This window comes from Oryzias latipes, chromosome 11, assembly GCF_002234675.1.
Source record: "Oryzias latipes chromosome 11, ASM223467v1".
NCBI classification, from domain to species: Eukaryota; Metazoa; Chordata; class Actinopteri; order Beloniformes; family Adrianichthyidae; genus Oryzias; species Oryzias latipes.
In genome coordinates this window covers 1,014,041-1,028,401 of record NC_019869.2, presented here as the reverse complement: position 1 = coordinate 1,028,401, position 14,361 = coordinate 1,014,041, and the positions used below count along the sequence as shown (strand labels likewise).

The 14,361-nt window shown below is 45.4% G+C and overlaps 2 protein-coding genes and 1 long non-coding RNA gene across 4 annotated transcripts in view; 1 reads left to right on the top strand and 2 right to left on the bottom strand.

The window, feature by feature from the left end:
• The window catches only part of LOC105354996 (CD209 antigen-like protein E), a 686,243-nt gene that overhangs the window by 345,413 nt on the left and 326,469 nt on the right, over positions 1-14,361 (bottom strand). The window lies entirely within an intron of this gene.
• LOC110015838 lies at positions 216-2,960 on the top strand. Its single transcript, XR_002874095.1, has 2 exons — positions 216-2,015; positions 2,184-2,960. It is a non-coding gene; the product is annotated as an uncharacterized LOC110015838 (long non-coding RNA).
• Positions 6,793-14,361, bottom strand: part of LOC101160423 (ephrin-A3) — a 63,017-nt gene continuing 55,448 nt past the window's right edge. Inside the window, exon 5 of the mRNA XM_023959716.1 lies at positions 6,793-9,244. Within this exon, the coding sequence (XP_023815484.1) occupies positions 9,126-9,244 (119 nt within the window). The 3' untranslated portion in view covers positions 6,793-9,125. The remainder of the gene's footprint in view (positions 9,245-14,361) is intronic.

Genomic DNA, 14,361 nt, shown 5'->3' with positions numbered 1-14,361 from the left:
TTTTTGATTTTCTCTCCGTGTTTGCCATGGTTTCGCAATCAATGAATATTCATTTGTGGGCGTTTCACGGACTATTTATGGGCAACTATAGGCGTGTCATGAGGCCGCAAAAGCTGCGCAGCATTTAGAATTGGTTGTGATTTATTAAGAGAAAGATGCGTAGGATGTGCGTGCGCACGGTTTTATAACTCCGAATATTTCTGTGCGTACGCACATCCTATGTTTCATCCGTACGCCACTTCTGACGCAAATCCTACGCAAAGTTTTATAAATGAGGCCCCAGGTCATCATTGGTTTGAATTTTTGAATCAATATTCATTGATTTTCCAGTTTCCTTCTAGAACCACTATTTTCTACAGATTTGACTCCTTTCATCCATTTACACACACTTTCATGGAAAGAGGAACCTGCAGACAAGATGGTTCCTCACATCATTTGAGGAAGCAGAAATTATACGACTTACCCAAAAAACTGTTAGGGTTACCAGTTGAACTAAAGTTGTTTTGAGTGATGTGGGGGTAATTCCAGTTCTGGTCCAGGACTTCTGGTTCTGGACGTTGATGTCTGCAGCCAGGTCCTCTTCATCATGACAGCAAAACATGAGGCTCAGTGTTTTGCCAAAGGACACTTGAACACATGTGCAGGCAGATTGGGAATCAAACCTGCCTAAACTGCTCCACCTCTGCATCATGACCAACCCCCCCACCCACCCCCACCCCCCCACACACACTCACACTAATGTTTTAGTAGAAAATACAGATGAAACCAGAAAATAAACCCTGCAGTATTTTTGTATATCACTCCTTTAAAGGTAAATGCTGTCCTGAAGGATGGATGAGAATTGGATGCAGCTGCTACTATAAATCTACTGAGAAGAGACATTGGTATGACAGCAAGATTTTCTGTCAGTTTGTAGGATCTGATCTGGTGGTGGTAAACAGCAAAGAGGAACAGGTGGGTGTGTTCACACTAGTTCCTTCCAGCTTCTTGTGTCTTGGATTCTCCACCTGTATGTGTGCTGCTGTTGTCTGGATGCTGATGGATTCCAGCTGAAATTCTCCTCAACAACTCAGATTTCATGTTTGTCTGTCAGCAACATTTCAAAGAAACGTTGTGATGGAACACAGAAACTCTTTTTCCCACTTCTAATGTCTTCAATTCCAAATAGGCTAAACTGGGATTCAGTAGAAATGGACTGTTGGCCCTGAAGACAAAACAAGAAGCAAAAACTAAATGAACAGAAATCTGCATCAAAGAAAGTCAGATTTTGTTTCTCAGATGAACTTTCTCTCAGTTTTTAGGACAATTATCCAGAACAGATGAATCCTAAAGACCAGACATTTTTTTACTGGACATTAAGTGGGAAAGGAAACCAAGATGGAGAGAATGTCATGATTCGGAGGAGCGGCAGACCTAGATGCTGGAACCTAAAATGAGGACACAGGGTAGGTGAGAGGTAAGTAAGGATTTTTATTCTTTCCTTCCAGGAAGATGGTGATAGCGTGAATGTGATCCAGAGAGGAGCGAAGCTTGAGGCGTGGCTGGAGGTAGTAGCGCGGCTAGCCGAGCGTGGTGTTTCCAGAACAGCAGGGGTGCTCGAAATGACTTCCACACAGGTGACACTCGAGAGCAGGATTCCTGAGACACGAATAATATCGTTAGTTGCGAGATCAGCATAGGATGCATAAACATGAGCGAGACTGAGACCAGGTTAGTCACCATAAGGGGTAACGATCTGCCGATGTGTTGTGGAGCTGGGTCTCCTTAAGAACGGCAGAGTTGTTGAGGATGAATTGGTCACAGCTGGTGGAGTCAGGAGCAGATCACAGCGGAGGGGCGGGGCTGACAGAGGCGCCATGACAGAGAATGCATTAAGAAAGAACATTTTCTTTTGTTTACTAGGAGTTTGTTTCTGCATTGAATCAGAATGCAGAATCCTGGATCGGTTTGTATGCTGGAAGGTCATCATATAAACCTGTATGGTTCTGGGTGGATGGATCACCACTGACAGAAACGTAAGACTTTGTTTCTTTTCCAACGTTACTAAATTCATTCTTTATGACTGAGCCTGATTGTAAATGTGTGAAATCCTTTAAAAATACAGAAAATGTTTGTAACATCATAATTCAGACCAGTTTATGAACTGAATTTAGACCAGAGGTAAACAGAATGTTTTATCACAGGTTCTGGGATGAGAGGTTTACAGAAGATCCGTACATCCTCAATGCAGTCTCCTTAAGTGCTGACGGGAATTGGACACAACAGCATGTAGGAAACTACAAAAACTGGATCTGTGAGAAAAACAATTCTGAATCTTTCTGTTCCCGAGCTGTGCATTGATTCATTCATTTTCTTAACCGTTTTTCCCTTTCGGGGTCACGGGGCTGCTGGAGCCTATCCCGGCCACTTGTGGGCGAAGGCAGGGGACACCCTGGACAGGTCGCCAGTCTGTCGCAGGGTAGAATGTCCACAAACACACACCCAATCACTCTCACATTCACACCTAGGGACAATTTAGAGTTGCCAATTAACCTATGAAGCATGTTTTTGGATGGTGGGAGGAAGCCGGAGACCCTGGAGAGAACCTGAAAACTTGAACTGGAGGCCTTCTCGCTGTGAGGAGAGAGCGCTTACCACTACGCCACCGTGCAGCCCTGTGCATTGATTTAATTGTTTAGTAATGTAACTACAAACATGTTTTATCTTTATTATTTCTTTGTGTTTACTTCTCCAAAATAGTGCTTAAAGGAAGGTTGTATTTTAGTTTCTGGTGAATTGTTCAGAGAAATGAAGGTGTCATCTATCAACAACTTCATCACATTTAAATATCAGTAAAAATGACTCAGATAAACAGGAAACTGTAATAAATGACATGAAAAGGAGCTAACTTAGAGCAGCAGTTCAGACTCAGGTTTGGTCTGTAGCAAATAACAAACAGCTTCCACAAAGTCAACTGAAAAGTTACATCTAGAAAGGGAAGTCCATATTTGGAACATTTTTCTGTATTTTCTCATGATTTTGATGGAGGATTAAAATAATTAATGATGGAAAAATGTCTTTTGTCTGAATATATTCCTGGTTCTGTTTTGGGTCTCTGTATTATTTTTGAAAAATGTATTTAATTACTGATTTTTCTTTGACACAGCTGGTTATTTTTATTCATTTATATTTGTAAAACTAAATATATCAGAGGTTGCATGCATAAACAACCTAAGTTAAAGTCGATATTTTGCATGAAATTCTGCAGGTTTTAAGCCAAAAAAAAGAATTTTAACACTTAAAGCATTGCAGATTCATTGTCTCACTCACATCATGTATTTTCTAAACGAATAAACATAAAATGTTTGTTTTAGTTACAGCATCTCAGCGTACAATAAGTCTTTCTTTCTAAATGTCTTGAAGCCACAACAAACACACATCAAACAGTTTTTAAATCTTCTAACTTAACTTTTATTACATCTTTTAGAAAAAACAGCTGCAACTTCTTGCTTTTTCTGTCACAATTATAATAAAAATGCATGTGAGATTGTGGAGGGACTGTACATCAATACAGACTATGAGTCTCTCCTTTGTTTTGTTTTTGGATGCTGGTGTGCCGCAGGATTTTTGTCATGGTTAAAGTGTGCCGTGGCTCAGAAAAGGTTGACAAGCTTGTATTCTGTGTGAAATACTCTTTAGTGCTTCATGCATCACTCTAGCAGCAGCAAGTTCTGACTGATTCATAAAAGCATCGTTTTAAACAATTGGACCCAATTTCTATCAAGAATCTGAATTTCTAGATTAGTCTGTGTTGCTTCTACCTTTAAACACAGTTCAGTAAATAAATAAATACAAATTCTGTAAGATTGTCAAAGAAAAACAAACTTCCATGTCAGTCAGTGGTGATATACGTACGTGATATAACGTAATTTCCAGATTATAAACCGCTACTTTTGTCACACGCGTTTAATCCTGCGGCTTATTCAATGATGCGGCTAATGTATCCTTTTTTCTTTTTTTTTATGCATTTTGTCTAACGACCACTAGGGGCGCCTGAGCAAAAAGGGTAAGAGTGAGACAGGGGGGAATACGGCAGATGTGTGATGAAGACAAATTTTAATATAAATTCCTGCTTTGTGAATGAATAGCAGGAACAGACCCTCATCATGGAAAGAAATGCATATGACACAGCTTTCAAGTTCAAAGCAATCGTTAAAAGCAGTGTGAAAAATCCACCATCACCACCTACGGGTTTGGAAAAGCCGGTCTGCTGCTGACGGTGAGGTGAGCGAAGTTACCTCTGAGTGACACTCACAACAACGAAGGAGAGACTGAGAGAGAGTGATGAAGAATATCTGACACTATTCCAATCCACACTGAGGAGGAAGACTTCCATGGTTTCAGTGCTCAGGAGTTAGAAGTTCCTGCTGCTCAAAGGGACTTTTACCGGTACGTTTTTTTTTCTACCATGTTGCTGCCGTGTTACTGCCGTGTCACAGGCACTGTTTGGAGTAGAGCTGTGACGGTGTGGGATGTTTGATCACCATGGTGATGAAGCAGCAGGAGTTGCAGTGTCACGGTTTAACCCCCCACTCCAACACAAAATCCTTCGGCGGCTGCATCCCAAATGAAAACCGGTACAAGTAATAATTACGACGCAGTATTTTCTTTAATAACAAATAATATTAGCAACTAACTACTAACTATCTAACTAATGAACTAACTACATAGGTGTTGTAGAATGAGTGTGTGTATGTGTGTCAGCGCGCTGCGTGTGGAGGAGGAAGGAGCGCGAGCAGCACAAGAGTGAGTGACAGCCTCCCTCTTCCGCTGAGCGCTCTCCCGCTCACTCCTCTTTCTTACACGCAGCACGTTGTTTCAGCACAAACACATCCTCATTCTACAACACACGTTTCCATGTGGGCACATGTGGCTTATGTATGAAAAAATGGGTTATCCTTTAAAAATGTAATGTCATATAACCTCATATTAGGGTGAGGGGGTGGGGGGTTTAGCCTGCGATGCGCCTTGGGGGGGGATACTTGGCAGTGGCCCCCCTCCTATGGTTGCCGAATGGAGTGGGCCCCCCCTCCTTTGGTTTTATTTGCACCTTAGACATGAAGGGTCCTTGGTAGGGGGGGTGCTTGGACATCACTGCAAGCAAGCAGCAGATGTCCTCCTGGCACCCTACCCGCCAATTTTAACCGCACCTTAGACATTTAGGGCCCCTTGGTGGGGAGGGTGAGGGGACATCACTGTGAGTAATCAGGAGATGTCCCCTTAGTGCCCTACCCGCCAATTTTAACCGCACCCCCCTTAGTACACACACCCCTCCCCCCTCAATATATACATTCCAACATAAACACACACACATGCACACACACACCCTCTCAAACACAATCACACGCACACACATTTTGCAAGGAAGGTGGGACCTGGGACCATCTGTCCCCTACCCCTTCCCTGGTGAGGGGTACGGGGCCCTTGGCAACGGCGGCCGTGTCCCCTGGGTGCCGGCTTCCTGGGCCCGGCGGTGCTCTCTCCGCGCGAGGAGGGGGTTCACATTACACCTGAGCCGTGGGTGTTCATGTCCCTGGGGGTTGGGTTCTGGTCCTTGCCCCTGAGCGCTGGGCCCAGCCAAATTTCCAACTGTGGCCGAGCCTGGTCGGGCCATGTTAACAACACCCCTTGTGGGCCCCCTTTTTCCCCAGGGTGCCCCCCTCCTGGGCGGGGGCTGCGGGCCCCTGCCTTGCTCCTCCCTGGACCAACCGTGGGCCGGGTGGGTGGCTGCCTGGAGTGCGGAGCGGGTCTCCCTTGGGGGGCCCTGGCTCGTACCTGGGGTTGGGGCAGGGGGATGCCCGGAACTCCTGGGTGTTGATGGGTGCTCGTCTTGGGCTGTGGGCGTCCTTCTCCGGTAGGGCCCTGTGTTGGGCTCTCCTGGTTGGGCTGGGGTGGCGCTCTCTTTCCCCTCATCCCTCCCTGCTCTCTGGCTCTGGGGGCCTCGCGGCGGTCCTGCTGGCCCTGGCCTGGGTGGCAGATTTGGTCGCCCGGGGGGCGGTTGTTCCCTGCCTGTTCCTGTGTGGCATTGGGGGGTTCCGGCTGCCGCTGCTGCTGCGGTGGGGGTCTTGGTATGGGGATGGCTGGTCACTCTCCTTCATTCTTTACACATTCCTCCATCCATTTTAGAAGAACATAAACACTCACCTGAGCACAGGTGTTAGCTCACCTTTGCACTAATAGTTTGCATGATAGAATGAATAAAATATTTCACACTAGTTGGTTTAAAGGCATAAGTATGCGTGTGAACACTATCTGTTTTGTGTACATGTTGACATGTGGACATTTTTGCAGCTAGCAGGTGTGTTAATAACATTTGAGTGTGTGTGTGGCCAGGCCCCGCCCTTTTTTTACTACATTTGAACCTTACCGTAATGATAAACAACCAGTAAACTTGCTGCTCTATGCTACTTCATGGTCTTATCCCCCCTCCCCTCCTACTATCACCCTCCTACCCCCCATTCTCTCTAACGTCCCTCTCTCTTCTTCCCTTCTTTCCTTTTCCGTCCGGTCCAACACCAAAGATTTTCAAACATACAAAAAGGGTTTATTCAGACATACCTTTGGTTTGTCTGAAGATTCATAACCCCTATTGTTAAAGTAAAATATGTCCAACACAAGAGGCCCTCAGCTCTCATCTGCCTGCCCAGCTGTTGGACAGGACAAGTCAAAAAAAAAATGTAATGGGTGAGCCTTATAATCAGGTGCGCTCCATAGTCTGGGAATTATGGGTACCTGGAACTGGGATTTTCCAAATTTTTTTTTTTTTTTCCAAATCAGACAAAGAACAACTCAAAGAAGAACAACTACATTGTTTTTGTGTGAGCAAAAAGAAAAAAAACAAGTTGAAAAAGAGAAACTGAGTTTAATTGGCATTTTTTTAATCATTCTTGGATCAATGTACAGTTTTTAATCAATGCTGAAGGTAAACACCATTGACTGTACGTCAGAGCTGGACTGAGTGTAAAGTCACCCAAGGAAAATGGTTAATGATGGAAATGATTTCAGACCAATGAAATCAATTCAGTCAACGCTTTTGCAGTATAGATGGCGCCTTGTTGGAGCCAGACATCGTCAGTCATGGTCTGAGTTTCTATGGCAACCACTCTCACCAATCAGGAGTGGGCTTGCTGGAAGGCCACACCCCTCCCTCAAAATCTGTCAAACATTTTGACGTGGGGGCCAGCAGGCTCCACCTACTTTATTGAGGTCTCTGATTGGTCAGTTTAAAACTTGAATAACTTTAACTGCAGGAAAAATAAAGATCATCAAGAAGAAGAAATGTATCAGATCCAGAACGGTTCTTCTGACCAATAGAACGACTGAGGAACAGCTGTTTATTTCTCATTCAAATGAATTGGAAGGTGTGTCCAAACTTTCGGTCTGTACTGTACGTCTACGGGATTCTGGCTTCTTGAAGCCACTTCCTGTTAGGAACATGGGGGCGGGGTCACTCGGTCCAGGTCTCACATACAGTCGATGGCAGACACAGGCCTGTCGACGCTCCTTGACCTCAGTAAATGCTTTTATTCCCAGCCTGGAACTGGAACTGGGACTACAGAAGGTTTTCTCAGACACATTCAAATCCTACAAATGAGTCCATGATCAGAATGAAACGTCTAAATGCCACAAACTGGAAAAAGCGCAGACAAACACATTCTACCAACATTGGTGCGCACACACTTCGTGTCACGTCTTCGTGTCTCTACACAAACGCACACATTCCACCACGGTGTGTGTCATCCATATACATTACAGAGCAGACATGGGGCTCCAGGAAGCGCCGCCCATCCGTCAGCGGCGCCGCCGTCTGCACGCTCATTACATGCTGTTCAGCAACAGAATTAGCAGGCGTTTCCTGACGAGTGCGTGACGCGACCACCCATCCCACCCACAGCACCTCCTCCAGTCCAACACCGATTCATCTACGAGCGAAACACCAAAGAAGAAAACCTGCTGCAGTTGCTCTTCAAGTAAACACACTGATAAATAAGATATCCAGAAGTTCCAAACCAAACAGACTGGAGAAATAAATACAGCACATCCTATGGATCAGATGAACGCCTGCGTAGAACCGTATAAAATTCACATTCATTCTTCTCTTTTTTTATTCCTTTCATGTTTTTAACAAAATGGCGGCAGCGTTACTTTGTGACTCAAAGCAAAAAAATGTCTCCTCAGGCACCTGCCGCACTTTGGCGACTGTAGGGGACGGTTTCCACGGTAACCAGGATGGCTGCACAGGCCATCAGCCACTGATTGGCGGTGAGCCTCATGACAGATCAATAGGGGATCGGAACAATCGTATATTACGGCCGTCCTGAATGACCCGGCTGATTGCTGATTTCAGATTTGACGTTTGGAAATGACAGCCGGTGCTTAAGGGAACCGCGTCGGTGCGTCTACTGCTTCTAAGAGGCGCCAAATGACCGGTCTGGGTCTGTATTTTTCTTGGGTTCTTGCTGTGCAGAGGCAGAAAGATTTGTTTTCAAGAGGCCGCTCTTTAGCGTCCGATGACAGCAGGCTGTGCGTCTGCGGCCGTCCCAGAGCCGGGGGTTTCTGACGCCGGCACAGAGCGGATCATTAAAAGGCCTGTGGATGTTCCTGTAAAGTCTGCAGCTCCTATTTCCCGCAGCTAGCACGCACCGGCGGGAAAAAACATTCTTCACTGTCCGGGACAATGTCATCAGTTCTCATTATTCACCGCCCTGCAGGGCCCGCCGTGGCGAGGGCGCTTCCTCGGTCCGTCCCGCTCCTAATGGATCACAGTTGGGGTTTATCCATCATCCGTCTGGGCTTCAAGGCCTTAAAGTCCACTGCTCCGTCCACGTTTGCCGATTCCTCCAGAGCACGATCCCTAGATGATTTGCAATCTATGCTACAAAATGAGAGTCCACTTCTAGCTCCTCCCAGCTGAGATGGCACTTTGCTCTTCTTATTGGTTGTGATTTTGGATGCGATCGCCTCACCTGTGTGAAGCACACAGGTCCCACTCCTTCCCTCACGTCCTCTCCTCTCCGATCACCCTGCAGGTACGAAGCCCTTTGGACGGGGCGGGTCAGCGGTGCAGGACGGCTCTGCGGCGGCCGCTAGGACAAAAGCAGGCCGGATGCCAGCAGCACGGCCACGGTGAGGAGAAGGCGATCGCGGGACGGGCTGCTGCCACTGACGCTTTTCTCCAGCTTGGGAACTTCAGGGTTAAATTCGTCTGAGGGGAGAACAGACGGAAATGGTGAAAAGAGAGGAACAGGCCGTTAATGGTAATGCCAAAGACAAAGACACGTAGCATTAATATAGTCATTATTTATCACTCTAAAGGCAGCGAGTGAGGCATGCAAATTGTGCTTTAGCGTGTGCAGAGAAAGAGACATGATGCAATTAGCAACAAACCAGCAATTATCATCAGCTACATATGGCCTTTCCCTCCGGTAGAGAAAATTGAAAACATTGTCGTTTTTTTCACCTTTTTCTCTTTTTACACTAATGATGTTTTTATCCTGGAGGGATTTCAATCAAACCAAATTACTGTGGCCTTCCTATTGATTAGACACAACAGAACATTAGCTGGAGGGGAACGACGGAGAAGCGGCTCGGAAAGAGCCGGTCAAATTCAGTGGAAGTGGAATTACAAAAGCGTTCTGCTCCGTCTCAGGCTGCTGCTTCCATTACGTCTGCAAGCCGACTGCATAACCAAATAAAGCGGGAGGCCAAACTGATGGTGTTTATCCGTCCAAAGCTATAGAACAGACGATGCAGTTCATTTCAGACAGAAGCCAAGAGACAGACGAAAATGGAGTTTAAAGAAAGTTTCATCTGGACGAATAACCAGAAAAGAAAAGCAGAATCTTATCAAAATATTAAATCCAAAAGGGAACCTTTACCACAACAGCACCAAACATCCTGACCGCCTCACAGCATCAAAACCCAAATCCTTTTGTCAGAACCAGAACCTCTGAGCTGAACATGACAGACTGTCAGCGTTTGGGGACACGAGGAAACAAAGGTGGTCTAAAAGAACAGACTAGAACAGATGGATTTGCTGTATGTGCAGAAAAAAATGGAAGATATTTATGTTTAACCAATGAGAGGCATTTCATTTCCTGCAGGTAAACGCTTTCATGCCCCCTAAAAAACACGAGTATCAGGTACAGGTGGTGTTGGACCAAACGTGCAGCTAATCAGGTGTTGGAATTTGATCTCAATTTCTGTTTTATTTTGCATTTTTTTTCTATTGTGTGTTTTATTTTGAAAGTGGTTTGTGTTATTTCCTGTTGTTTCTTGTCCAGGTGTGATTACAGGTGTGTCTAAATAAATGAGGCTATCAGTCCCAGCTGTGTGTTGGCTGAGAAAGAGGAATTGTTTAGTACAGAACAGAACAGACGACCCGACAAGGAAGCACTGAAAACCCAAAAGAAGACAGAAACCTGAGACTGGTGGGACACTTCCAAACAGAACCGAACCAAACCAGACCCCCCCACAGTGAGACGATGAGAGAAACGTCTCATTCTGTCTGGATTGGGCTTCCAGCAACACTTTTTACCGATGAAGTTGGATTGATTGGATTTCGATTAACCACAATTACATTTTATCAAATCAAATCAAATCAAACTTTATTTATAAAATAGCGCTTCTCATGCACTTTGTGCAGCTTGAAGCGCTTTAACACTAAAAACAGTAAACACACAACATTACAATAAAAACCCCAACCCACCCTTCACCCTTCCCACTTCCCTCCATTAAACCACATGACCCATGGCTCCCACGTACAATGAATTATGACTATGTAACTGTAAAATAAATAAATAAATAAATAAATAAATAAATAAAACTGCATTTTAGAGAATATTATTGAAAAAACTAAAAGTCTAGATGCTTCTGATGCATAATAATCTATATGGTGATGAAAAACTCCCAAACAAACCTTTAGAATAAAAAAAAAGTTTTGTGTTCCAAAGTTTCTCACACAGAATAGAAACGTGTCTGACAGCTAAGATGAATGCAGGATTCCTGGTTTTGTTGTGTCTGAGGTCAAACTCTCTGACTGAGGCTGCGGATGGGAGATTAATGAGGAAACATGCATGATCACAGCCAGAGACAAGACTTTCTACCAGAACCGCCTGAGGCTGGACCTCGGGTCACAGCACCGAGCTGCAGCAGAACCACTTTCAGGGTAAAACCCTCATATAGCTCCACAGACGAAGACCTTCAGGTATTTCTTCTGACTTTGGTAAACTCAGTCGAGGTTTAAAACCTCAAACTGACTTAAGACGCAAAAGTCCAGTTTTCTGGTGGATTCCTGTTTGTACTGAAAGAGTGAAGCTCTGCTGTGAACTAAAAGATCAACCTGTGATTTATGTCCCATGCAGAACCCCATTTTTGGTTTCCAATCCCTGATGTGACCCTCAGAAAAACAGACGGGTTTCTAAAGGTTTTATTTCAAGTTCTTAGTTTAGTCAGTCCAGAGTTTTTCCTGAAAACAGAGACGGTTCTGCCTCCAAAATGTTTTTTTGTTTGTGATGCTTCATGTGATCCAGAAGCTGAAGAGGCTTCCGGCTCCACGACTGCATTTTTTTATTGTGTCGCTGCAGAAACAGAAACTGTCAGTTTGAGTCTGAAAACTGCAGACAAAGCTCTCACAGGAGTCCGGCTTTCTTAACCCTCGTATTGTCCTCAGATATTACCAACACATTTTTCCCTTGGGGTCAATCTGGCCCACAGAAAACTGTTACCAGCGTTTTTATGTCCGGCACATTGTTTATTTGTTAAATACATAAATCACCTCTTGATAATGAAACCTATCAGTGAGTTGACCTGTTCTCTAGCGCCACCATCAGGCCAAATGTTTGGATTAGAATCAATGTATCTTGAAAAGTTTTCCTGCAAATCTCAGTTTTACTGACAACATTAACGACCACAAGAGAATGAACCCGATTGGTGATGATATGACCTTTGCTGTAGCGCCACCATTAGGTCATCCATCCATCATCCATCCATCCATCTGTCATCCAACCATCCATCCATCCATCATCCATCCATCCATCCATCCATCTGTCATCCAACCATCCATCCATCCATCCATCTGTCATCCAACCATCCATCCATCCATCATCCATCCATCCATCCATCCATCTGTCATCCAACCATCCATCCATCCATCCATCATCCATCCATCCATCCATCCATCCATCTGTCATCCATCCATCTATCTGTCATCCATCCATCCATCCATCCATCCATCTATCTGTCATCCATCCATCCATCATCCATCCATCCATCCATCCATCCATCCATCCATCCATCTGTCATCCATCCATCCATCCATCCATCCATCCATCCATCTATCTGTCATCCATCCATCCATCCATCCATCCATCCATCATCCATCCATCCATCCATCCATCCATCCATCCATCCATCCATCTGTCATCCATCCATCCATCCATCCATCTATCTGTCATCCATCCATCCATCTATCTGTCATCCATCCATCCATCCATCCATCTATCTGTCATCCATCCATCCGTCATCCATCTGTCATCCATCCATCCATCCATCCATCTATCTGTCATCCATCCATCCATCCATCCATCCATCTGTCATCCAACCATCCATCCATCCATCTATCTGTCATCCATCCATCCATCCATCATCCATCCATCCATCCATCCATCCATCTGTCATCCATCCATCTATCTGTCATCCATCCATCCATCCATCTATCTGTCATCCATCCATCCATCCATCCATCCATCCATCCATCTGTCATCCATCCATCCATCCATCCATCTATCTGTCATCCATCCATCCATCCATCCATCCATCTGTCATCCATCCATCTATCTGTCATCCATCCATCCATCCATCCATCCATCCATCCATCCATCTGTCATCCATCCATCCATCCATCAATCTATCTGTCATCCATCCATCCATCTATCTGTCATCCATCCATCCATCCATCCATCTATCTGTCATCCATCCATCCGTCATCCATCTGTCATCCATCCATCCATCCATCCATCCATCTATCTGTCATCCATCCATCCATCTATCTGTCATCCATCCATCCATCCATCCATCTATCTGTCATCCATCCATCCATCCATCCATCCATCTGTCATCCATCCATCCATCCATCCATCATCCATCCATCCATCCATCTGTCATCCAACCATCCATCCATCCATCTATCTGTCATCCATCCATCCATCCATCCATCCATCCATCCATCTGTCATCCAACCATCCATCCATCCATCTATCTGTCATCCATCCATCCATCCATCCATCTATCTGTCATCCATCCATCCATCCATCCATCTATCTGTCATCCATCCATCCATCCATCCATCCATCTGTCATCCAACCATCCATCTATCTGTCATCCATCCATCCATCCATCTATCCGTCATCCATCCATCCATCCATCCATCCATCATCCATCCATCCATCCATCCATCCATCCATCCATCCATCATCCATCCATCCATCCATCTGTCATCCATCCATCCATCCATCCATCATCCATCCATCCATCCATCTGTCATCCAACCATCCATCCATCCATCTATCTGTCATCCATCCATCCATCCATCCATCCATCTGTCATCCAACCATCCATCCATCCATCTATCTGTCATCCATCCATCCATCCATCCATCTATCTGTCATCCATCCATCCATCCATCCATCTATCCGTCATCCATCCATCCATCCATCCATCCATCCATCATCCATCCATCCATCCATCTGTCATCCATCCATCCATCCATCCATCATCCATCCATCCATCATCCATCCATCCATCCATCTGTCATCCATCCATCCATCCATCCATCATCCATCCATCCATCCATCCATCCTTCAATCTCCCAAAACTGCTGAACCTCTTTAAGGGTCACTGGGTTGCTGGAGCCTATCCCAGCTACTGTTGAGTCCACCCTGAACAGGTCACCAGCCTGTTGCAGGGTCACACCCTCACATGACCACATATATTCAGAATCACTGATGAACCTATGAAGAAGGTTTTGGTCTGTGGGAGGAAACCCACACACAGACAGAACCCAGCAGGGATTGGAACCACGGCTGAGGCGAGAGTGCTAACCGCTACTCCACCTGTTTCCACCAACAGGAATATGAATATTCTAACTCAGCGGCGGGACTGCAGCTGTGGTGTCTCCGGTTGGACAAGCAGTTGGACAAGCAGCAGCCATGAGGGGGTGGAGGAAGCAAACATCATCCATGATGTGTCAGTCTGTAGGCTGGTCTGGCTCTGGGGGGGGGGGTCCAGAGGTCATCGGGGTTGTTTAAAAGCAGGGCTTTGCAT